The 24,878-nt window shown below is 35.3% G+C and overlaps 1 protein-coding gene across 4 annotated transcripts in view; it reads right to left on the reverse strand.

The window, feature by feature from the left end:
* Nucleotides 1–23,870, reverse strand: part of LOC106878394 (casein kinase II subunit alpha) — a 68,184-nt gene extending 44,314 nt beyond the window's left edge. For all 4 annotated transcript variants that reach the window (XM_089364859.1, XM_089364857.1, XM_089364858.1 and 1 more), the window contains exon 1: nt 23,262–23,870. In XM_089364859.1, coding sequence (XP_089220985.1) covers nt 23,262–23,356 — 95 coding nt within the window. In that variant the 5' untranslated portion in view covers nt 23,357–23,870. The remainder of the gene's footprint in view (nt 1–23,261) is intronic.
* Nucleotides 23,871–24,878: the final 1,008 nt, after the last annotated feature.

A 24,878-nucleotide genomic window follows, 5' to 3' on the forward strand; every position in this document is an offset into this window, starting at 1 on the left:
CCACATCTCATTCAAATGTTTTAATCTTACCTTGATTTTTATGGCTAAATGCCCTTCCTATCACAAACTGGAAAGAGTACTGAGTATTTTAACATGGCACCTACACTTAGTTTTCTCAAAAACCTTTACTGACCCTGCTAATTCACCAACCACTCAATAGAATACATTGGGGTTGCATTTTATAATAGTGCTGGCACTAGTGCCTAACATTCCACTGCATGAGGTGTTCGTTCAGTGAAAGTGAAGGTGAACAGAAGGGAATGAGGACAGGATGTGGGGAGGTGAAATGTGTAAGTTAATGAGGAAACAATGTGAGAAGGAAGAGTGATTGATAGCAGCAGAAATGGATGATGGTAAGAGTGAGACAAATGCAAAGGCAAATGAGTCAAGGTAGAGGGAGTGATATAAGGACATTGCAGAAAGAGCATTGGTATGGTTTATCAGGTACTGCCCTTCCTTAGTTGGGCAAGTGGAGAGACAGACAGACAGAGTGGTGGGGTGAGTGAGTAAAAGAGGAGGCAACAGCAGATGTAGTCATGGCAAAGACATTTTGAGTGTGAGGCCCAAATGTATGGGCACAGCACACACACACAAACCACTACAGATTAAGAGCCAGGTCATCAACACAGAGGTACTCCTACAGAGAGCCACTCTTAGACTCCGCTTTTATGCCCTTTCTGTAATAAATAGAGAATGACTGAGAACAGTGTCCTTGCATGCCCCCAATTGCACACTAGATTTATCCTTATGCTTATTGCTGAAATAACATGCACATAATGCATTCTTACAGTATAACAACTCTTCCAAAAATACATAACTGTGAACAAGCAAAGTTTCGTTCTTTTTTCCTTAACCCTTTGGCTTTTAGACAAATCAGATCCAGCCACTTGTGCATACCTTACAATGTCATTCTAAAAATAACAATTACAACATTAAAATCTGTGAGATAATGCACAATTAATTCAAAGCAATGTGAATAGACAAGCACTGCATTCAGATTAATCTGAATGCAAAAGAGTTAATGGAAAACCTAAAAACAAGACAAATTGGTTACTCTAGCTTTAGCATAAACAACATTTTTATGCTGATTTTACTCAACATTTGTAACATTTACATATGTGTGTGTGTGTGTGTGTGTGTGTGTGTGTGTGTGTGCCGCAAAGCAAGAATAAAAGGAACGGCATTCCTCATTTGCCAAATATGGTAAATGCAAATGGAAGGAAACCAAGTATAAGAAAATCAATCAAGAATTAATGATACAAGGGTTTAGGTGGCAGTTAAACAATTTATCATAGTGTGGAAGATTCTTGCTGCCAAAATACTTTGCATTGCAGCAGCTAAGAAACTGAAGCTACACTAGATCGAAACGAGAAATTTGCAAACCAAAACGAAACTTACTCTTTAGTAGCAAACCATTCTTTGAAATGAAAATAACAGAAATGTTACAAGTGTCTGTGCCTTTGATAATTTTAATAGACTGATGTCAATGAGTTCAAAACAATCGTTATCAAAACAGGTTGTAGTAATGAAAACAACTACATCAAACATTCTCCAGATTTACATTAAACATCAATAAATTGATTTTACCATATTCATCACTACCTTTATGACTCCCCTACCTTTATGACTCCCCAAGCTGTTTTTTTTTTCTATGTTGGCAAGGGCTGAATGAATCCGTAAGCCCTAACATAGAGAGCTGCGCTAATTTTGATTAAGTCTTCATTGGCGTAGATTCACCAAGGAAAACTAAAACAACTTTTACCATCTGTAGGTAACAATCTCCTAATTATCAACAAAAAAAAATATCACAAATGACAATATTGTAAATCACTTTCTACTTTTGAGTTACTATTAAAAATGTATTCTAAGATTTGAGAGTATTTTCTCACAATTAAGAATTAGAGCATCTCATATCTAAATATTGCACAAAATAGCTTAACACATTTCAATATCACAGCTAAATACTTAAATGTAAAAAATATATACAAGAGCTCATGAACCCTTCCATTACCAACCTGGCTGAAACCTGCTCTGGCTCTGAGTACAAGTGTCTTGTTTTCATAAGTTCTAATTAAAATCTTCCACCAAACCTTAGTCGCAATTTATGTTCCTAACACTAGCTTAATAAGTTATTTTACTAAATTCTTTGTTATATTTAAAAGTAAATGAAACACAGAGCATCTCAAAATAAATACAGTAACGAAAGGGTTAATGAAACTAACACAATTATCTTTTACTTGTTTGAGTCATTGGACTGTAACCATACGGGGGGGGGGGGGCTGCCTTGAAGGGTTTTGTTAAACCAGTCCCAGCACTTTTTCTATCAACCTCTTTTGCCAAAACTGCAAAGTTACAAGAATGTAAACTAGCACACACTGACTGTCAAGCAGACCAGGATACACAAAGCCACACGGTTCTGGGTCCAAGTCTCACTGTGTGGCACTTTGGGCAAGTGCCTTCTATAGCCTCAAGTCAATCAAAGCCTTGTGAGTCGATTTAGTAGATAGAAGAGAGTTTCTGTCTGTTTGTCCCACAAAACATAAGTGAAACACCATCTCATTTATAAGCGTGGGTGTTTTTGTCTACTTTCACACTTTATGGTGATGATAGTGATGATGATGGTGTGACTAGAACTAAAGTGCCAAAATTTTCAAAGAACTGATACCTTTCAATCTCTCTCTCTCTCTCTCTCTTTATCTTTCTGTTTGGCCAGAAATGACAAACAAATTAAAGTGTATGTATATGTTTGTGTGACTGTGTTTGTGCCCCCCCCCCTCATCGCCATTGCCTGACAACCAATGTTGGTGTGTTTATGTCCCCTTAACTTAGCAGTTCAGCAAAAGAGACTGATAGGATAAGTACCAGGCTTACAAAGACTAAGTCCTCCAGTCGGGTTGATTTGCTTGATTAAATGCAGTGCTCCAGCATGGCCACAATCAAATGACAAACAAGAACGAAAGAAAGGAATATATATGACAGGCTTCTACACAGTTTTTGTCTAGAAAACTAAACTCACTCAAAAGGCATTATTCAGCATAGGGTTATAGCAGCAGAAACCTGTCCCCAAAAGAGCCACATAGTGGGACTGAACTCAAAACCAAGTGGTTGTAAAGTGAGCTGCTTCTTAATCACAAGGCCATGCCTAAGAAATGTTCTGAATCAGTGAAACGTATTTCTAGAGAGATTTCAGAAAAATTCTGAATCACATTTTATAAACATCCAGTGAATAAACGGTATTGTTGTTTATGTGGTTTCTTAAAAACATTGCCGTATGTGGTTAGACCAGATGACCTAAGAGACTCGTCAATGAAGCCGTATGTTGAATCATTAGTCAGCAGCTTTTCATCAGCAATTACTCTATATATAGAGTAGCAAAAGATACAATCACTGACTTTAAATCTCCATATAACATTATTCATCCACTTGATGAGCAGCTACAAAAATCTTTTGAAATTTTCGAAATTAATTTTGTCTTCATTATCCTAATAAGGTACACTGAATATAATTGTGTCTATTAAGAGCATGACACAAATTACAATTTAATATACTGAAGCTTCTACATAGTTCAGACAACATATTCTAAGTACACTTTATCAAGTAATAGTGTGAAGAAGTTTATATATGGCCTGATGTGTGTGCATGCACAAATTTCCTTAAACAGTAAGTTCCAACCAAAAAAAAAAAAAAAGGGTAAATTGAAGTCACAGCAAGACTGAGAAGCAGTTTATACTAACTTCAATTCACAATAAAGTGAATGATCTCTAAGAATCTAAAATTGAGAATGTTACTAGATTCCCTTGTTCGAAAATATAAGGACACAGATCGTGTCATATAGCCAGCTGGAGACAATGTCTCCTGGGGCTAAATTACAGCAACATTAGTCCTAAACCAGGACTGCCATGTTATGTTGGCAAACAATCTTTACTCCAAAGTACTGTTGCTGAATATCTCACGTGAGATTTTAAAATAGTAATTTTCTAAGAACTGCCAAAGTTTTATAATTGCCGTTTCATTCAACCTAACACTTGGCCACAAATAATCCTACCATCACACTGAATTCCACACCATTTCTCAGATGTCTGGCAAAATAATGATCAGAAATTAAGTGTTTTGTATGTCTACACACACACACACACACACACACACAAATTATTTCAAATCATACAAGCATAGAAAGATCTTAAATTAGAAATCAATATGTTAAATGCCTTAATTCATTTTAATCCACAGGTCAAATGCTTTGAATATATAGGTAAGCATTCTGGATACAGTATGTCGGTTCAGATTCAAAGCTATTGTAAAATGAGTTTTTTTTTTCTTTCTCTGCTTGTGTAGATTCGATCGTTCCTCAGCACAGTATCCAGCCCTCATCATCCTGATATCAATCATCACCATTTCATCCTACATCTGCATATTCATCTGTCATTTTTCATACGCAGCACATGACAACACCAGCACAGCTGGTTCCACCCATTCTTCTTCCTCCCTTATCTCACCTCTTTTATCATTCACAATCACTGCTCACATTACACATCTACTGAACTATGCTCACTTTCTGCCTTTACAGTCTTCCCACATTCTCCACATTCCTTGTTCAGGTTTATTTACTATGCAACATTGCATTTTATACACAAGCTTTATACACTTGGAAATCCCTTTATTATCAAAAAGGGGTAACAATAGCATGTTGAACCTTTCCCAACCTGTCCTGACTGGCTATGCTTTCACAACATCCACCTACACAGCTGTTTCAGTAACCTAGGTAACAGAACCTATGGGCCAATTATTGTTTTTGACAGCTTATATGGTGCTCTTCTTTTTTTTTTTTTCCAGAAAAGATATCCCATAAAGTCAATCTACATCTTTTAAACACAATGTCAGAGTTTGCATTATTAATAATGAGATGATGGTTCATGAAAGGGCCATCCAAATCTGAGATGCACCTTATAAACTTTCAAAATGCAATCCAAATAACAAACCACCTGAACACTTGAAGTTCAGGTCTTAAAATAAGATCAATTTTGATGACAATAGTTTGTTGAGCAAGATTTGGTAATTATAACAGGCAACCTGAGCAAACTACATAGAATTTTCCAAAGTCCAAGATTGATCTATTTTCCTTTGCTATCAGCTCTCTGAAATCAATGTTTATTTCAATAGACAGGTGAATATTTTTAGATTTCAAGACCAAATTTTAGTATGAACTTAAATTATCTGATTATATAATCTATAATTTATTACAATTGATTAAATTGATTATCTACTGAGGCACTTGCTGATGCAAAGACAAACAAGTATAAACCACAACTGTATCTTTCGTAACCAATAAGCATCAATTTTCCAATGTATTTTTAGTAATTGAGGAACTCTCCACCTTCACCGTCTCTGCTGCAGTTTCATTGGAAAGGCTAACCTTAGCACATTCTATAGAAAGGCCTTTTATTATGCAAACTAATTTAAAATATTACTACTTTTACTACCATCTAAAAATACATTCCAGCCAATCACACACTGCCAGCATGACAATAATCAACTGGCAACAGATTCTTCAAATTCCTGACATTTCAAATTCAACTTCAAACAAGTTTTTTTTTTTTTTTTGTTACTTGCGTGTGTGTGGATATTCATGCAATTAATATTTACAGATGTTTGACATAAAGACTGAACTGCGAAAGAATTGCCTTATTTAAGATCTATAGCAAAGTACAATGTAAACAATAATATATTTGAAGGAGAATAGCCCCAGAGGAGCATTCTGTATATTAAATACAGACAGAATAGGGTTTCACACATGTCATCCATACCAAGTCCAAAAACTTCTTCTGTCAACCAAGATTAAGTAATGAGAACACAAAACCTCTTAGGAATATTCAGAATTTAAAAACAGAAGAAATAATTCCATTAAGAACAGTTAAGATTAAAATTTTGGACAATACAGAGAGAAGCAAGCCAGACTGGAATGCATATGGTCTTTAAAGCCAACCAGTGAAAGTTGACAAATGAAACAAGCACAAAAGAGGATTAATACAGGCAAATGTGAACGGAATGTACAAGATGAAAAAAAAGGGGGGGGGGGGTATGCATTAGTTGTAGTGGGGAACCAAGACAGCCTGTGTGATCAACGTTTATAATACCCCTACAGACAAAATAACTGAATTGGAACCATTGAAAGGCTGTGATTACCCATCCATCTAGAGCTGTTGAAATTCAACTTGAAATTAAATACAATTATTGAGTACATATAGCTACAAAAGCAACCAAAAACAATTCAGTTTAAACTATATATAACTCATAACTCTCTCTCTCACACACACAAACTTTAAAAGCCCTTCTGAAAAGATTCAACACATTAACAAGACTATTTCCTTAACTTAATTACAATGATGTCAACTATATCCAAAAAGCATCACATTCATAAACACACACACATATATACAACGCTGGCCAAAAGTTACCTAACAGTAAATCGAAACCATTTAATTCCAAGCTTTATCTGTTTAACAACTGAATGAATTTAATAAAAAGCATCTAAATATGAAACATCATGAAAATTGTTCAAACTGAAGTCCTTCTTGAGCAACAAATTTTCCCATTCAAGTCAATATAGAATTACAGACAGTATTTATGGAATTTTCTCCAATTTTGTCAGTGTTTTGTAATTCGATTTAATTCCGAAATGCATATGTAGTAAAATAACAGTTTGATTAAGTATTTAATTCTGAGATAATTAACAACATATGAACAGGGATTTTTGTAACATCAACTGTAAACTAAACATTGAAAGCAGATTCGCTTTTAGATTCAATACAATTTTCAGTAATAATTGAAATAAGCTTCATTAAAAGCAATAATTTAAAAACTGATAAATGAAAAATTGGCATCAATAACAGATTAGAGAAGAACTTAAAAACAAACCAATAACACACACCTTTGAGTTGTTTACTGTAAATAATTTTTCAAGATAATAAATATTCACAAATTCCATCTATTTCTTTTGTAGCAGGATGTGAGAGATAGCGTATTGTTCATGCCAAGTTCTGGACCATTTCAAATGGTGAAGTGTATATTTGATATCTTACAAGACTGACTAAGCATCTGAACAAGTAAAGAAAATGAGGGCGGAGTAATTTCTTTACTTGTAAATGAACCAGATTCCTAGATTGACATTTTTATCATTTTATTTAACAGGATTGGATGACTATTAAAAAGTTTAGAGACATGACTGTATAGTGAGAAGTTTACTTCCCAACCACATGGTTCCAAGTTCAGTCCCACTGCAAGTGTCTTCTACTATAGCTTTGTGAGTGGATTTGGTAGATAGAAACTGAAAGAAATCCATCACGCACACATTTGCATAGATGCAAGTGTGTCTCCTCCACCCCAGCACTTGACAACTGGTGTTAGTGTGTTTATGTCCCCATATCTTAGAAGTTCAACAAAAGAGACTGATAGAATAAGTATCAGACTTTAAAAAGTAAGCATTGAGGCCAATTTGTTTGACTAAAATTTTTCAAAGACAGTGCCCCAGCATGGCCACAGTCTAATGACTGAAAAATAAAAGATTAGTAAATAAATAATAGTCCAACACTTCAACTGAGCCTTTGCTGAATCTCACAAATGAAGCACTTTAATATAATACTAAATACTAACAAGCATTTAATCTCATGCATGCTTTCATTGCCAGCCGATGCCTTCTGATTTGTTTCACTAAGGTTAGTTATTTTATCAAAAATGAAGCCATTAGTTTGTAATTATCCTGATTGTGATTTAACTACTTGTTATGTCGAACAGCTTAATGAAAACTTAATTAGATGTTGTTAAGAATTTCAAGATCATATTACATAATATAAAAATTGAACCAGGGAATCAAACCTTATATATCCTTTAAAGTTAATCATAGAAGTAAAAGAAAATTCCATGCATTTTTAAATTGACATCAAAATTTAACATTTTTAACTTTAATGATAAACTGAAAGTTATGAAAATTTCAATGATAATGCAAATTAAATTGTTTCAAAATCACATCAAATAGTGATCAAAGCCTTTTCATTATGTAAATACTGAAAGGGCAAACATAGGTGAAGCTGGTTTCCCATCTATGTTACCTCAGGATCAGTCGCCCTGTGCAGTACCTTGGGCAAGTGTCTTCTACTACTGGGCCTTCTACGAAGGGGTGCTTAAAAGTTCCTGGCTTTAAGGGTATCGTGAAAGGCCTGGTTAGAGGCCCAACCTTCCAAGTTCTTTTACAGGGCTTAGAAAGATAGAAGGACCACTACAATATGTGTGTGAACCTGAGAGGGAAACATGTTCAATAAAATCATAACTGGTCCTCCTGTATTTTCTTTTACCCAAATCCAGGAACTTTTCAGAACCCTCTTGTACTAGCTCTGGGTAGACTTAGGCCTTGCGATTGGATTTGGTAGAGAGAAATTGAAAGAAGCCCATCATCTGTCTTCTTACATGTATATATATGTCAAGTCAAAATGAATATAGTAAAAGAGTGCTGTGAGTGTGGAAGCACAGGTGTGCTGGCATGCACGTGTACCCATTCATCCAGCTCTACAATTCTTTTCTCATTACTAGCACATGTTAGAGGAGAAACACTTACTGAAATAGGTTTGCTCTGGTTGAATGCTTGTCTATCATCACTAAGCTTTAACTGTTTCCCAAACAGTTCCCCTCATCCTTACTGTCATTGCATTGAGAACACACAAACTTTTACACAGAAGACTAACACAGCATGTGTGTGTGTGTGTGTGTGTGTGTGCTTGTTTCAGAGAGAAAGAGAGAGAAGGGGGTTTCTTCTCACAAAGTATTAACCAGACAGACAATATTAGTAGAAAATACCCAACATATTGCGCAGTTGGACTGAACTCAGAGCCACATGGTTGCAAAGTAAATCTCATAACCACACAGCTATACCCATGGATGCATATATCACTGGTTGGGTAACTAGCTGATGTATTAGTATTGAGAGAGATCAGCTGATACACTTAAGCACTTGCTTAAGGACTTTTGAAGCCTATGGCCATTCTTATGGGTGACAGAAGGTTAAGATAGGAACTCAGAACACAAGAGGAACAGATGCTGCAGCGTATCTTTCAACATTCCACTATGCTGAACTGGTACTGTATCAACCCTGAAAGGATGAAAAGCAAAATTCACCTACATGGGATTTTTTTTTAAATAATTAAGTAGTCACATTTATTTTTCTTTGTAATAACATTTTAAATCTATTGTTTTTTCCTCCTTTAAATCACTGATATAGAAAATTACAGCATAATTCTCAGAATGACATTCTGCATTATATGAACAAATTCCACTTGAACAGGTAACGAAGGCAAGAATTTAGCAAATTTAAAAAAATAATTACTAACTGATTTAGAGCAAGGTTATACAAACTGAAGATGATATCAGCACAAGATGACATATGTCAAAATTAATGCAGCAAACAGAGGCTCTATAATAAAAGTATCAGCAAAGCCAATTGTTGTACCAGCTTCTCCTCCTCCTCCAATCACTCCCACTGTAAAACTGTATGCCTTCCTCAGAGACTGCACACACAATAACCCCTTTCTCCCACTCCTCCCTCTCATCACTTACAAATGAATCTGAACATTAATCACACATACCTTAGAGAATGTATTTAAAAAATGAGCTGGACCATTTTGTAAATTTAAAAATTTGCATTTGAAATGAGGGAAATATTTTTTAGTCTTCTCTTTCCAAATTCTAACACATCAAATTACAAAGTAGGAACAGCATTTATTTTCAAGTACTGCACCAGTACCTCTCAAAAGCCCAGTCCCTGTTCAATCAAAGTTCAAATTATCAACTACATTGGAGCTGGACAGAGTGTATAACAATTCATTATTTCAGCCTGTTCTTGGATGATGTCAGAGATCAAAGTTAAAGATCTGGGTCTGTTATACTAACAATTCACCAATAACACGCATTCAGGTCTCTCCTTTAACCTACTTCAGACAATTAACATTGAACTTTTGGCATTTTCTCATTTGGTTATCATCTTTCCATTTCATTTGTTTTTATAACCAGTTTTTAAATTTTGCAAATCTTTACTTTTTACACAATTTGTCAGCAGTTTATTCCAAATTAGATTTTTAATATTCTGCAATGGTTCCTCACTCAGCAGAAAACCAATTTGTCACAGAGAAAGTAATAAATCAATGGATTCCCAAATCTGCAGAAATGAGAGCCAACATTGACACTATTTAGCCACTGAACATTACACACATTTATCTTGGCCTAAGTTAATACAGCCATCAGCAAAACTCAGCAACTTTAACTGAGCTTATCCAATCCATTACTGTGACAAGCATCATAGTGTAGAAAGTAAAACTATATCAATCTGAAAGAATAACCATTTCAATGTAACTTTCCTTGTTTTAGAGTATTAGCATACCTGTCTAGAAATACAAATGTTCTTTACCAAAATAACGTGGCTCCTCACATTTGCATATCCTAATGGTTTTGTAGAATGGTGGAAGAGTTTGCAGGCCATATTTGCAGAACATGACTAAAAATGATTTTATGACAAAGCCCTTACAGTGAAATTAAAACAAGAGCTCTTTTGGTAGGTTTAATATATAGATGATTGCATTCTCATTGCAGAACAGAATCAATCAAGAAAATTTAGAAATTTTCGAGAATCTTGAATCTAAATTTAAATGCTTTAAAACTGAACAACAAGCATGGTTGCGTGCTTAAAAAAGTTTTGTAACTGCTTGGTTCTGATTTTAGTCTTAGCAGTATTTACTCTGCAATGAGGTAATTCCCTAAAAATAGACACAACTCAAAGTAAACCCAACCTTTTAAAAAAGGACAAAGATCAATAAATTGGGTACTAAAATATGCACAAACAATATAATTTGTTAAAACCCTTGAAGACAATACCCTAGTATGGCCACATTCCTATCACTAAAACCAGTATGAAAATAATTAAGGTTACCAATTGATATATCTTGACATTCAGAAAAAAAGCCATTTGATTTATAGATCAATAATATTACTAGAGCTGGAGAGGAAAATCTAGTCTTAGAAGCCCTCGTGTTTGACTTTCTGAAACAATTCTTACTTTAATAAAATTATATTTGCAAAAATGTATACAGAAATACTTTCTTTTTATATATTTGATAAACTTGTCTTTAATGCGGCCTTCAAATACAAAAAGGTTCATCAGTCCTCAACTAGACATTTAATGATCTGCTATTACTGATGATACAGAGAATTTCTTTTCATCAAATATACAGGTTATATGATGAAATTCCAAAAAAGGTTCATAAAAATATAAAACTAGTCACAAAGAAATACAAAGTAAAATTTTAATCTAATAAGCTTAACTGAATATCATAAAAAATTAGAACAAGTCATCAAAAGTCTAGTCACATATCCAAAGAAAGTAACCAAGAGCAGCTGTGTGGTAAGAAGCTTGCTTATCCAACCACATGGTTCCAGGTTCAGTCCCACTGTATGGCACGTTGGGTAAGCGTCTTCTACTATAGCCTCAGGCCAACCAAAACCTTGTGAGTGGATTTGGTAGGTGGAAACTGAAAGAAGCCTGTCGTGTGTGTGTCCACCATCACTTCACAACCAATGTTGGTGTGTTTACGTCCCTGTAACTTAGCAGTTCCTCAAAAGAGACCAATGGAATAAGTACTAAAGGTTGTGCTTCAGCATGGCTGCAGTCAAATGATTGAAACAAGTAAAAAAAAAATAAAAGAATAAATATGCCAAGTCATGCATTTTATTGCCATACTATAGAGAATTTTAGATTAAGGCAATGTACATTGACAAGTTCAAGACTCGTAAATCAAGCTTCTTGTGAAGAGAAAAACAAACCAGTAAAAAACCAAATTGGAAGACAATGATTAAATTTCAGTAATACTTAAAAGAATATGAAGTTTTTATTCACAACCATTTGCTTCGTTGAGGAATTAAGCAGGAAACTCAAGAAAACTGAATTGGCTGAGGTAAAATGAATTAAGAAAGGTTATATACCACCCAAACCATATAAAGAAAAAAAGAATTGCCAAAATTCACTGAGTGCCAAAGTTTCCCAAAAGCCAGTTTTAGAGATTCATTTAGAGGATTAATTTTCCAATGAATCTTTTAAAAATAATTCAAAGATGAAGGGCAACACCCATGATATTTCAGGGATCTTGTGTCACCTTTAAATCAGAGACCTTGATCAACTGCTTGCAAAAAAGAAAACACCACTAAACACACCCATGGGCCAGGTGATGCTAAATAAGGCACCAGATTAAGCCCACCATCAAAGAACAGTACTAGTCCCTCTAACATGCTTCTAGTTTCTGTTCAACAAATTTCACTCAAGTGGACTTGGTCAAGACTATGACAGAAGACGCCCATATATATGATTCCACGTTGATTTCTCTAAGAAAATCAACCAAATTTTTTTCTTTAATATACTAGTGCAACAAACATATTAAAACACCTCTGTACCAAAAACTATTGAAATAATTTACACAAAACTCTTAGTAAATTTTGCATTTCAAGAGAAAACCAGAAATATGCCATGTGAATAATATTCTTTAAAAAAAAAACTGTTTGCTACAGTATTACATAAAGCTGATTACATCCACTCAAGTATGAAGCAGTGTAAAAATCTAAATTCACTGTAGTTGTCATCCTGCAAGGGTGTGGCTGACAAAATAAATCTACAGAAATGCTTAAAAGTAATATTAGATTCTAAATACCTTACTGGAAGAAAATCTAATTTACTAAATAAACAAATTAGATTTTTAGCATCTCAGTCATCTACTATGCAGAAAAAAAGAACAAACTCCTCTAAGGCAGAATACAATGTTAGAAAACTGATTGGAATTAGAAACCCTATCAAGAATAGCTAAACGTACTAAAGTTACATGCTGCAATGGAAGTTGTCATCGTTTAACGTCCACTTTCCATGCTGGCATGGGTTGGACAGTTTGATTGAGGACTGGTGAGCCAGAGGCTGCACCAGGTTCCATCTGATCTGGCAAAGTTTCTACAGCTGGATGACCTTCCTAATGCCAACCACTTTGAGAGTGTAGCGAGTGCTTTTACGTAAATCAAACAATAAAAACCACTGTACAAGCAGCAATAAAGTGTTGGTCTAATCTGTAGAAACCTATCACAGGCAAAGTTTTCCAGTAACCAAATCCACTGGAGTGAAATTTGGTAAAGAGAAACTAAAGTCTGTTGGAGAGACGGCTGCACGTTAAGAAGTTCACTTCACAACTACAGGATTCCAGGTTTAGTCTCATTGTGTGGCACCTTGGGCAAGTATCATTTATAGTCACCAGCTGACCAAAGCCTAGTGAATGAATTTTGTGGACAAAAACTGAAAGAAACCAGTCATATATGTATGTATACAAATCTCCTTGCCTTCACATCACATACAAGTGCTGGCTATTTCCTATCTTCCACGAAAATATGTCATAGGGAAATATTACTTTATTTGGTGAGGGTTGGCAACAGGAAGGCATCTGGCTTTCAAAAAATTCTGTCTGGCCCAAAGAAGTATGGAAAATGGACATTAAAATGACAATGATTAATATATACACACATATGTGGTAGTTGTCTACTCCTTATGCAGAGTTTAACCACCTCCTGTACATACACCTTAGAACCATCATGGCATCTGATGTGGCTTTTTAAACCCGACAATGTTCTGAAACGATTTGGGCCACCAAGAGCTGCAGATAAGTTCTGATTTTTGTGGATCTTAAAATGTCTTTTGAGGCCTCCATTAGATTTGTAGACCTTATGGCATACATTGCACTGAAAGGTGTGCACAGACATATAGGCAGAATAGTTGGTGAAGGTTCATTTTCCATGGGTTCACAAATGAGACTTGAGCCCAGCAAAAGAATGGTATGGTCTGTCATAAACTGTGCACACAAAAGGGTCATTACGATTCACTTTCTTGATTGTAACATTCTTCCTTAAATCTCTCGAGTCTTGTATGCATTTATCCTGGCCTCTTCAAACGTTTTCACCCCCACTCCACTTTTGTTCACCATCCAGCTCAGTCTGAAGCAAGGGTTTCTATGTCCTCTGGATCCATTCCAAGTGACTTCATAGTAGTCCTTATGCCTTTTTTTAGGTTTACGCTGATAGCATTTCCCCTCTGCAAACTCACCATAAAACAGCTGTTTGGGCATGCATTCATCCGCCATTCAAACAATATGGCCACACCGTCTCATTTGGCTTCTGAAAATCATAACTTTAATTGAGGTGGTGCCTGCAGATGCACACACACACACACACACACACACACATATATATACACACACACACACACATATACATACACACATACAAGACCAAAGTCTTAGTAAGTGGGAAGGTGGACAAATCACAAATCCCTTCAGGTAGCTGGCCCTGCTCGATCTGTTGAAAAGGTGTAGGTAGAAACTCCATAACATGTACTTGGTGCAAGCTTTGGACACATAAGAGGTGCAGCAATATCAAAGGAAGTTTAACTAGGAAGATAGTTTTTGTGTGTGGCAGTTGCACAGGTGCAATAAACACCGAAGATGTACAGAAAACAGATTCCGTCACATGCTAGGGGGTGAAAAAACTAGAAGTAGTTGATAGCTTCCGTTACCTAAATGACCATGTCAGTAGCAGTGGGCAGATGCTCTGAGAGCGTAGCTGCTAGAATAAGAGTAGCCAGGGCAAAGCTCAGAGAGCTTCTACCTCTGTTGGTAACAAAGGGCCTCTCCCTCAGAGTGAGAGGTAGAGTGTATGATGCCTGTGAATGAAAAGCTATGCTATGCAGCAGTGAAACATGGGCTGTAACATGCTGAGGACATACATAGGCTTGAAAGAAATGAAGCTAGTATACTCTGCTAGACATGTAATATCAGTGTGCATACACATCAGAGTGTAAGCACCCTGAGAGAAAAATTGGACATTAAAAGCATCAAATGTGGTGTGCAAGAGAGATCACTGCGCTGGTATGGTCATGTGTTGTGTATGGATGAGGACAGCTGTGTGAAGTGTCAGACCCTAACAGTGGAGGGAACCTGTGAAAGGGAGACCCAACAAGATATGGGATGTGGTGGTGAAGCATGACCTTCAAACATTGGGCCTCACAGAGGCAACCAGACAACCAAGACCGTTGGAGATATACTGTGCTTGAGAAGACCCGGGAAGACCCAGCAAGCCAAGTGAGATCGTACTTGTAACTGATGCCAGTGTCACATAACTGGCCCGTTTGAAACCACTCTTCAATCGTCATACTTGTGAAGACTGTTGAACCGAGTGAAATCGTAGTCGTGGCTGATGCCAGTGCCGCCTGACTGGCACGTAAAAAGCACCCACTACACTCTTGGAGTGGTTGGCGTTAGGAAGAGTATCCAGCTGTAGATACCTTGCTAAATCAGATTGGAGCCTGGTGCAGCCTCCTGGCTTGCCAGTCCTCAGTCAAACCGTCCAACCCATGCCAGCATGGAAAGCAGATGTTAAACAATGATGGTGATGATGATATATATAGACACACATACATACAGAGGTTTCAATACAGCTTGTCTACCAAATTCACTCTCAAGGCATTGGTTGGCTCAGGGTGTTTGTAAAAGATACTTGCTCAAGGTGCTGTGTAGCAGGACTGAACCCGAAACCACATGGCTGCAAAACAAGTCTCTTAACCATATATCCATGTGTGAACATTTTCAATGTATTTTCCAATTATAAATTTAAATTCTATCAAGTTTCAATATTGCACTGGTATTCATAAAATATCTTCTTTTCCCCACAAAATTTAACATTTCCAATGAGGCCTAGCTGGATGCAATACGGCCATGTTACACTCATTGAAATGCACTCTTTCGATGTTTGATTTGATTATTGAACTGCTAAGTTAGAGGGACACAAACATACGAACACCAGCTGCCAAGTTGGGAGGGAGAGGGGGCACACAACATACACAAGTATATACAAGCTTCTTTCAACTTCCATCTACCAAATCCACAAGGCTTTGGTTGGCCCAAGGAGAGACGCAACAGGACTGAACCTGGAACCATTGTGGTTGGGAAGCAAACTTCTTACAACAAAGCCATGCCATTTAAGCTTTTTGATTATTATTATTATTATTCTGTATTTATTTATATATCATATGTTTTCAATTTATCTCAACTCCTCCAACAGTATATTGTTTGGAAATCTGGTATTGTTATTGGTGAGATTGGAAGACATTTTGAAAGAACTGGACATTCACATTAGCCTCATGGAAACTAATATTCTTCACAAGCATAAAAATCAAAGAGAATTTATGATTTGAACTCAGAATGTAAAGAAAGGCAACCACAATATATTTTATCTGACACCCCACTGATTCTGCTATCTTATCCACCAATATTATCATCATTTTAACATCATTTAACATCCATGTTCCATGCTGGTATGGGCTGGACAATTTGACAAAGAGCCAATGAGTCAAGGACTGCATCATAGTCCAGTGTCTGTTTTGGCATGGGGTTTCTACAGCTGGATGCCCTGTCAGACAAAACTTGTTGAGGCTGGTTTCCTACAGATGTTTTCCCTATTGCCAGCTCTCACTTGCTTTCAAGCAAGGTAGTATTTCCGCTACTCCTTCAAACAATGAACACTTCAAAATTTGCAAGAAATATTGCAAACAAATGGCCCATTTGTCAGAATGGCAACTGTTTACAATCAGTATGCTAATGTCAAGAGGTTGATACAAACATGCACACCTATACACGATGGAATTTTTACAGGTTCCATCCATCAAATTCTCACAAGGTTATGGGTTGAACTGTGAAGATAAAAGATACTTGCTTAAGGTGCTGCACAGTGGGAACGAAACCAAAACCTTGTGGTTGCAAGCAAATTTCTCCATCACACAGCTATGCCTACATGCAGTGCATGTGTAGTGCCACAGCTGAAACCCTTAAATATTTCCATATACTTATAAAATGCCAGGACAAAACCTCTGCAGCAGGAGAGCAAACATCTGTTTTAACTCACTGACTTGGCAGACTGAAGCCTTTCTTGAACACAATCCACCTGTTTGGCAGCCAGGGTACTGTGCAAATGGCACTATTTATAATACCACCACATAGTATCTTTTTACATATGTGAGAACTGCACAAATTTGATGGTACTTACATATAGACTGATGTATGGCACTGCAACATGGTACATATTTAGAGCTAAGTGGACTGTACCACCAGATGGAATCTATATTGTACCATTCAGTGGTTATTTAATTGTGGGAACTACACCTCACTGAGACATTAAGACATAGATAACTCTTATTTCAAATATTTGTACAGGCCTCCATCTGGCAGCTACTTGAAAACTTTGAGAGATGACAAGGTGAACTTCTTACCCACAGATCCATTCCTGCATCTTTGATGATGAAGGAGAATGCGACTCCTGATGGAAGTTACTGAGCAGTTTCTGCACATTTTCCATGTACTACTAAATTTCACCAAAGGTTTTGATTTCATTGAACTCCTTAAGATAAAAAACACTTGCCCAAAGTACAGCACATTGAATGAGAACCAGAAACGACAGGATTGTAAATTCCTCACTGCTTAATATTTGTTTTAGAAGATATAAATCTTCAGTATGTGGCCTAAATGACCATATAGCATAAAGGACTGCAACCAGAATCAAATATTGGAGCAAATTTTTACTGATAACTACTGCTGAATCACATCTCTTAGTATATTCTTCAAAACCATCCCATTTCACCTTTTCACATTTCATGTGAAAAATGAATCACCACTGATGCTGCACAGCCACACACACTCCAATAAACAAAGTACTGAATTCTTTCTTCAAAATTAATTTGTCTTGGGAGTATTCCTGTCCACATTTTAAAATAATATTCAGATACATTCAACTTTTCAGCTGCTCGCCATTCCCTGACTTCAGAAAATCCTTCACAGAAAACCAGAGCTCATTAATTCCTCTCTGAAATTACTCACAGAAAAATACATGAATTCAAAATTTAAGTTCTCTTAACATATGGAAAAACAGCTGTTTGAGATTAGGAATAATAATACTCTGTATGAGTATAACAGATAATGATTAAAGAATATTCTACAGGTAAACTAGAAGCAAAACGAATACCACACAAATAGCCAAAATGTTAAGAGCCCAAGTTGAAATGAGAAAAGTTTTGCCCTGTCCAAATGATCTTATATATTCATGCATTTGGAGTTTTTCCAAAATCATCAGTGATGATGAGAAAACATTGCCATAATGAATCAGCATTATTAGAAGCAAATGGCTTATAAAATCAAGAAAGGTATGTCTATATGTTTGTATGTATATTAATTTATGTTCAACCAATGGCTAAAGTACTGAGTCCTGGTGAATTAGTTTCATATTACAAAAGAAATACAAATCACATATCTAACAAAAAGTGACCATAAGTAATTTTTCTGTTCTTTGAAAGAAAAGAGATCAAAATGGAATATTGAAGTATGATATCAAGTTAAAGATAACTTTTAAAATTATAAATAAGACAAAAAAAAAGGCAATACAGCCCCTACATGCAAAAGCACATAATTTCTAATGAGATATTACAAAACTAATGCTTATTAACGTTTGTTCCTGGGTAAGCTTGTTTTTTTTTTTTTTGTACGAGTTTCGGTGACTTACCATAAACCATTAAATGACTTCCTGCTTTTATTTCTTTATTTCTCTCTCTCTCTCTCTCTCATATACACATACAAACGGGTGTGTGTGTGTGTGTGTGTGTGTATATATATATACATATATATATATATATATATATATATATATATATATACACACACACACACTACATTAAATGAAAAGCATATTTGCCTTATACGTTACAAGAGATGCAATAGGTATCATAATTACTGTAACATCTTTTCTATAAATACAAATATATTTTATCAGTGAAAATTATGTAAATTTATACATATTTTCTTATGTTTCATATTGACAAGGAAATATAGTGCTCGTTCAATTTATATCCCCTAATATTGAAAATTAAGAACTTTGTTTCAGTAAACCAAGATATCATTCCTTCGTGAAATTTGATGACAACTACATTTGGTTTTGGCAATAAATAGACTGACTACAGAACAGATGGTGTAACCAAGAACAGATAACTAGCATGAATAAAGACCAAGATCAAATAAATATTTAAATAAAACAAATGTTACATGTAAATCTTGCTCACAGAGATACATATTAAGTAGATTCTTTTTTCCAAAAACCCATGCTTCAAATAAATACAAAATTATTCGAATTATATAGTTTTATCATCTTCATCAGAAAACATATTTTATCTGAAACATTCCAGCGTTTATCTACTTATTTTTTTTTCACTTGCTTGAAATCAGACTGCGGCCATGCTGGGGCATGATCTCATTAAGTCTGGTACTTAATCTATGGGACCCTTCTTGACCGAACCTCTAAGTTACAGGGACGTAAGCATACCAACACCGGTTGTCAAGCGGTAGAGGAACAAATTCGAAGACGCACGCTCACATACGAGTCTTCCGCACAGTTTTCATCTATCAAATTCACTCACAAAACACTGGTCGGCTCGACACTTTGCCCATGGTGCCACGCAGTAGGACTTAATCTGTACCACGTGGTTGCAAAGCGAACTTCTAAACCACACAGCCATGCCTGAACAGGAGACAAACACACTGAATCAACATGAAACGAAAAAAAGCCTGGCGTAGGGTTAAAACCTACGACAGCTTAAATTATAAAGAAATATTGTTTCATTGAACATTTATAAAAAAAATACGTAACAATTTGGAATTAAGGGATCTATATTCATAGTGATCTGTTCCAAAGGGTAAAGCACAGTTTAATTTACAGCTATCAAGAATATGTATGAAATAATAATAAGAGGGTGCTTTCCCAGTTTTCTAAATGATGGGATTTCTGAAAGCGAACATTTCAGAATAATCGTTTTGCTAACTTATCATAAATTATCTTAATAGAAAACATCAAGATATTATAAAAAGCCAAGATGAAATGCGTCGCTGTATTTAGTTACGTCCCTTTACGTTCCGAGTTCAAATCCCACCGGAGTTTTATATTTGCCTTTCGTAAGCATTAAAATATTAGAGTTGATTAAATCGACCACACTACTCCATAAAATAATTCATAAATTTGCTGACCTCGTGCTTAGGTCTCGTTATTATTTTTGATATGACTAACAAAATAAAGATCCAATCTTGTACTTGACTATTTAGTTTGGTTAATTGCAGCTGTTCAAATTTTGCCGACTTTTGTCGATTTGAGCATTCATTCATTTGGAGTTTTAAGTACCGGTAAGACATTAGATCGATTCTATAAACTACAAGTCCTTTTCTTACAACATCAGGCTTGTCTCTAAGAAGAAAAAAAATAGATTATTGTGATTATTACTCTTCTCATTATTATAACTCTGTCCTCGCTACCGCCACCGCCATTTTTACGTTGATGAGGGTATTAAGATGAAATCATCAGTTAGACTCAGTAAAACAATACTAGGATGTTGGGTAGATTGGGGCAGGAGTGCTTACATGGTGATTCTATACCGTTTCTCTCAATGATTTATTTCATAATCCATCAAACACACATATTTGTGAAAAAAAAATTTTTTTTTCAATCTTTTACGCGTCGATAATACTTGCTAATATTTTCAACAATTGCAACAATAACGACATTAATAACAAACCGAATAAGGAATAGGAATTTAAAAGGAGGAAACGAATATTTTAAAACTAACGGTTAGACTTTTTAACAATGAGATTTTATATCAGTAAGAAATGACAGCAAGTCAGAACGGAAGCTATCATAAAGTGAGAAGAAAAGAGAGAAGAGAAAAGAGAGTGAAAAAACGGAAGAGTCGAACTTGAAGGAAACGGTCGAAAATCCAGACACTAAATATTAATATACACTAATTAAATGAACCGATTTCCTACAATGAATATATTAACTCGATCTTTAATATATATAAAGGGGTCTGGTGTGAAAAGGGTAAGAGAAAAATCTGCTACTGGCCGGGCATCTTTCTCCCTTCCCTCAGTCAATTTATGTCTAGCGTCTGGGACACTACCGTTTCGTTTATTCAACATTCCCCGACCCCTAAGTATGAACAATACAGAATGAAGGGGGGGGAGACTTCGGCGAAGAGGGAAAGGGACAATGTGCAGCCTAAAATATACGCAGATGAATGGAGTTGGCGGCGATCACTACTTCTGTGAGAAGCTTCCATTTTTAATAAGATCTCACTTCACAAGGTCAAATATTAATCACATGGACATAACTTATAAACCAAGTAACCCCTATGGACGATTTACAAAAATTGTGGGGCGGGGGATAGGAAGTTGTGGCAATCATACATCTTAACATTAAGCGACAAGTGAATAAGTTCCAATTTAGGATTCGAAATCAGATTCACCAACAATTACAAATATCTTACATGGGAATCAGATCCCAAATTTATGTTGGAAGAAATTAAGAAAATGTGACGTTCATGCTTTGCTCAATGCCATCTTTGGATTGGCAGACAATTCGACAAAATAATATCAATGACAAAACATGTATGACAATGAAATAAGAACAAATGTAGATGTGCAAGTGTGATTGTATCTATCTATCCTCTCACACACACAAAATATACATCGCTTAATTTTTAATAGAATCCAAGCTTTTTAAAATAAAATAAAAAAAAAGTACGTCGTACATAGTTTTCGAATCACTGATTGTACTTAAAACAATTAAAATAACAAATTCAATACTCTTCATCAATTTAAATGATGTCAATGTTTGTCTGAACCATTAAATTTAGTCATTTGAGGTTTAATATAAACGAGGAGTTAGTTCTTTCCCACCAACTTGACCGAATTCACAGCAAAAACTGGAGGATTTCTTTGTTACCAGAATATACCATAATAGACAAAAGAGGCAAAAAAAAAAAACTAATTGAATCATTATATTATTATTGCTATTACGATGTGAAACACTAGTTCCGATTTTTTTCCTCTCCTACAAATTCCAAGTCTCACATGCCGACATTAAAATAATATTTTTTTAAATTCGTATTATTTTAATTATTTTTATCATTATAGTGACCAACGCAGAGATGAAGCACTAAGTTCGTGACAAAGTGAATCCATAAGTCAGGTTTCGAATCCTACACACGAAAAATTTCATTTCATTTATCTTTTAAAACATGAACGTCTTCAGCTCCTATTTTTCTCGATCATTTCTGATCGAAAGACTTGGCTATCTAAGCAATAAGCATCAGGATTTTTTTTCTTTTCTTTTTGGCAAGCTCTTAGTGACGAGGAACAGTTAGTTACCCGGTTTCCTTTCCTTGCTATAATTCCAACACTTTGTTAGATTCATAATGCCTTTAAAAAATAACATGACGGTGACTATTTCCCCTATAAATCCTAGCCAGTCCCTAATGTCTATGTAAGATGTGGTTGTTCCTTAAAACCCTTTACTCATTATTAACATTTACACCTCGTAAAGACGTATCGAATTACAATATGACATTCGATTGGAAAGTAGCGGAAGATATCTTTAATTCTAATTACGTATTATAAAAGAGAGGAAACCAGTCCTGGCAACCGATTCCGATTGTAAGAATCTCTCCAGGAATCTTATCTTTAAAAGGTTCTTTTACAGCAGACATGACACACGTGACCACGCTAATAGTTTAAGCTGCTTACCACGAAAAACGGCAGAAACACACACATACATACATACACAGATATATATATATATATATATACACAGATATATATATATACACAGATATATATATATATATATATATTAAATGCACACATTAATTAGAGCATGTATGAAATATAAAACGGGGATAAAAAGCACCAATGTTAAATGAGCAGATAAAATTTAATGATTTTTCTTTTTACGCTCAATACTTGTAATTTCTTTTGCGCTTTTAAATACATTAAACATAAAAATATTTCTGCTGAAACTGACATGTAGGCATGTATTGCGATCATCCGGTACTTCAAAGAGAACATCATTCTAACTTCGTAATATATATATATATATATATATATATATATATATATATAATGTGGACATCAAATACAGACGTTTCGTAAAACGGAGAGTGAAGGAAGTGTTTAGAATGATAGTGTGCGAGTAGGAGAGAATTCATTAATCGTACAAAATGTACGCAATTTTTTTTTTATAACATGAAAAAGCATTATGAACATTTTTTTTTTTGTCTTACTCACCCCCACTCAACAACATGGGATTCGTAATCCCAATATTCTCGAGGTCTGTGCGTGTTCACATCTGCGTACACTCGTGCCCTGCTAGGTGCCGGCATTTTTCTCGGTTTTGCGACAGAATACGCAATTTCACCGGCTGCTGCTGTCCTTTGAACAATTTTGGACAATACTCCACGCCAAATTTCGATACTCCTTCAAACAGGTCAAAAAAAAAATTAAAACAACCACGAAGGTAAATGATATCTCTATATATTAATAAATATATAGATGTAGATAGATCTATACACTATCCAAATGCAACACACAAGAGTTTCAATGAGTAGCCACTTGACGATAATCTTGTGAAATTGGAATTGTTGAAATCAATCAAGATGGCCTATTCCATGCCATACATCCATCCATCCAAATTAATGTACACCTTTGAAGACTTCAACGAATACCTTCCCTGCAAAAAAGGAAGGAATTTTTCAACTGGGACAATTAATAAAGGTTAGATAAGTCGTCCATAAATCGTTTCGTGTTGCTTTCAGTTCACCAAAAAGCATTATTGAGGCAACAGGTATAAATCTTCCACATTCACATCTTTCAAACATTGGCCACAATATGGCGTCTAGAGATGGCCCGCCAAGTGGAAACGAGGCTGTCACCCCTCGAAGAAAAGTTATTTGCCCTTTTTCACTTCGCTCTCTGGCGTTTCTCTCAGCTCTGCAAATAACAAACTGGCAAAGATGACATTTGATAGAGTTTAGGAGAGAGAGCAAGGCGATGATAATGTCATCTGTAGCCAGTTCTCTCACTCAAGAGGATGGACATATATTTAATATCTTACATGCGCACGCTTCTCTTCCTATATACGCATGCATGTATATGCAAAGATAAAATGTGCAATGTCTATATAGAGAAACAAATTAGTGTGCTGGTGGTGGTGGAATTGGATTAGACCAGACAAATTTTGTTCATGAATCAGCTTTTCTTATTTTAAGACTTGATTTTAATCTGAAATTTGTTATCTGATAAGTTCTTTACATTGTGTTCACTTCCTTGGAAATATTAAAATATAGTTGACTCTATTTTTTCATTTATTTATATATTTTAATTATAAAAACTACACTTTTTCTTTATGTAAAGTTATTAAAAAAAAGTTCAGATATCAAGAATATTTTGTTTGCTCCATTACAAATCAGCAATTTGCCATCAGTAAATAAATATATAAATATATAAACTTTTATATAGCATTCTATGCATCGTTCTGAGTAGACAGACAGGTATCTTATGAACATGGCTTGTCTATACTTATTTGTTGCATCCCGTGAAAAGTCTTTTCTCTGTACAGTTTACATTTTGTTTTATCTATTTATAAGACTAGACCCTATTCATATTTGCCAGTGGATCCCTTTGATTCCTGTTTGCTTCAGAGCCATTTAATTTTTTTTTAATCTGATTGTAGTTTTAGAATTACATATTTGGAAATGTATAAAAAATTGCTAAGATATTTTGAATATTGTAGAAACATAAGCAATCTATGGCAAAAACGTTTTAGCAGCAAAATCTTACTTGGACCCTCAAGAGTCATATGCACGGACCCCAGTTGAGGACCTCTAATATATATATATATATATA

This window comes from Octopus bimaculoides, chromosome 16, assembly GCF_046866305.1.
Source record: "Octopus bimaculoides isolate indiv1 chromosome 16, ASM4686630v1, whole genome shotgun sequence".
Lineage (NCBI taxonomy): Eukaryota > Metazoa > Mollusca > Cephalopoda > Octopoda > Octopodidae > Octopus > Octopus bimaculoides.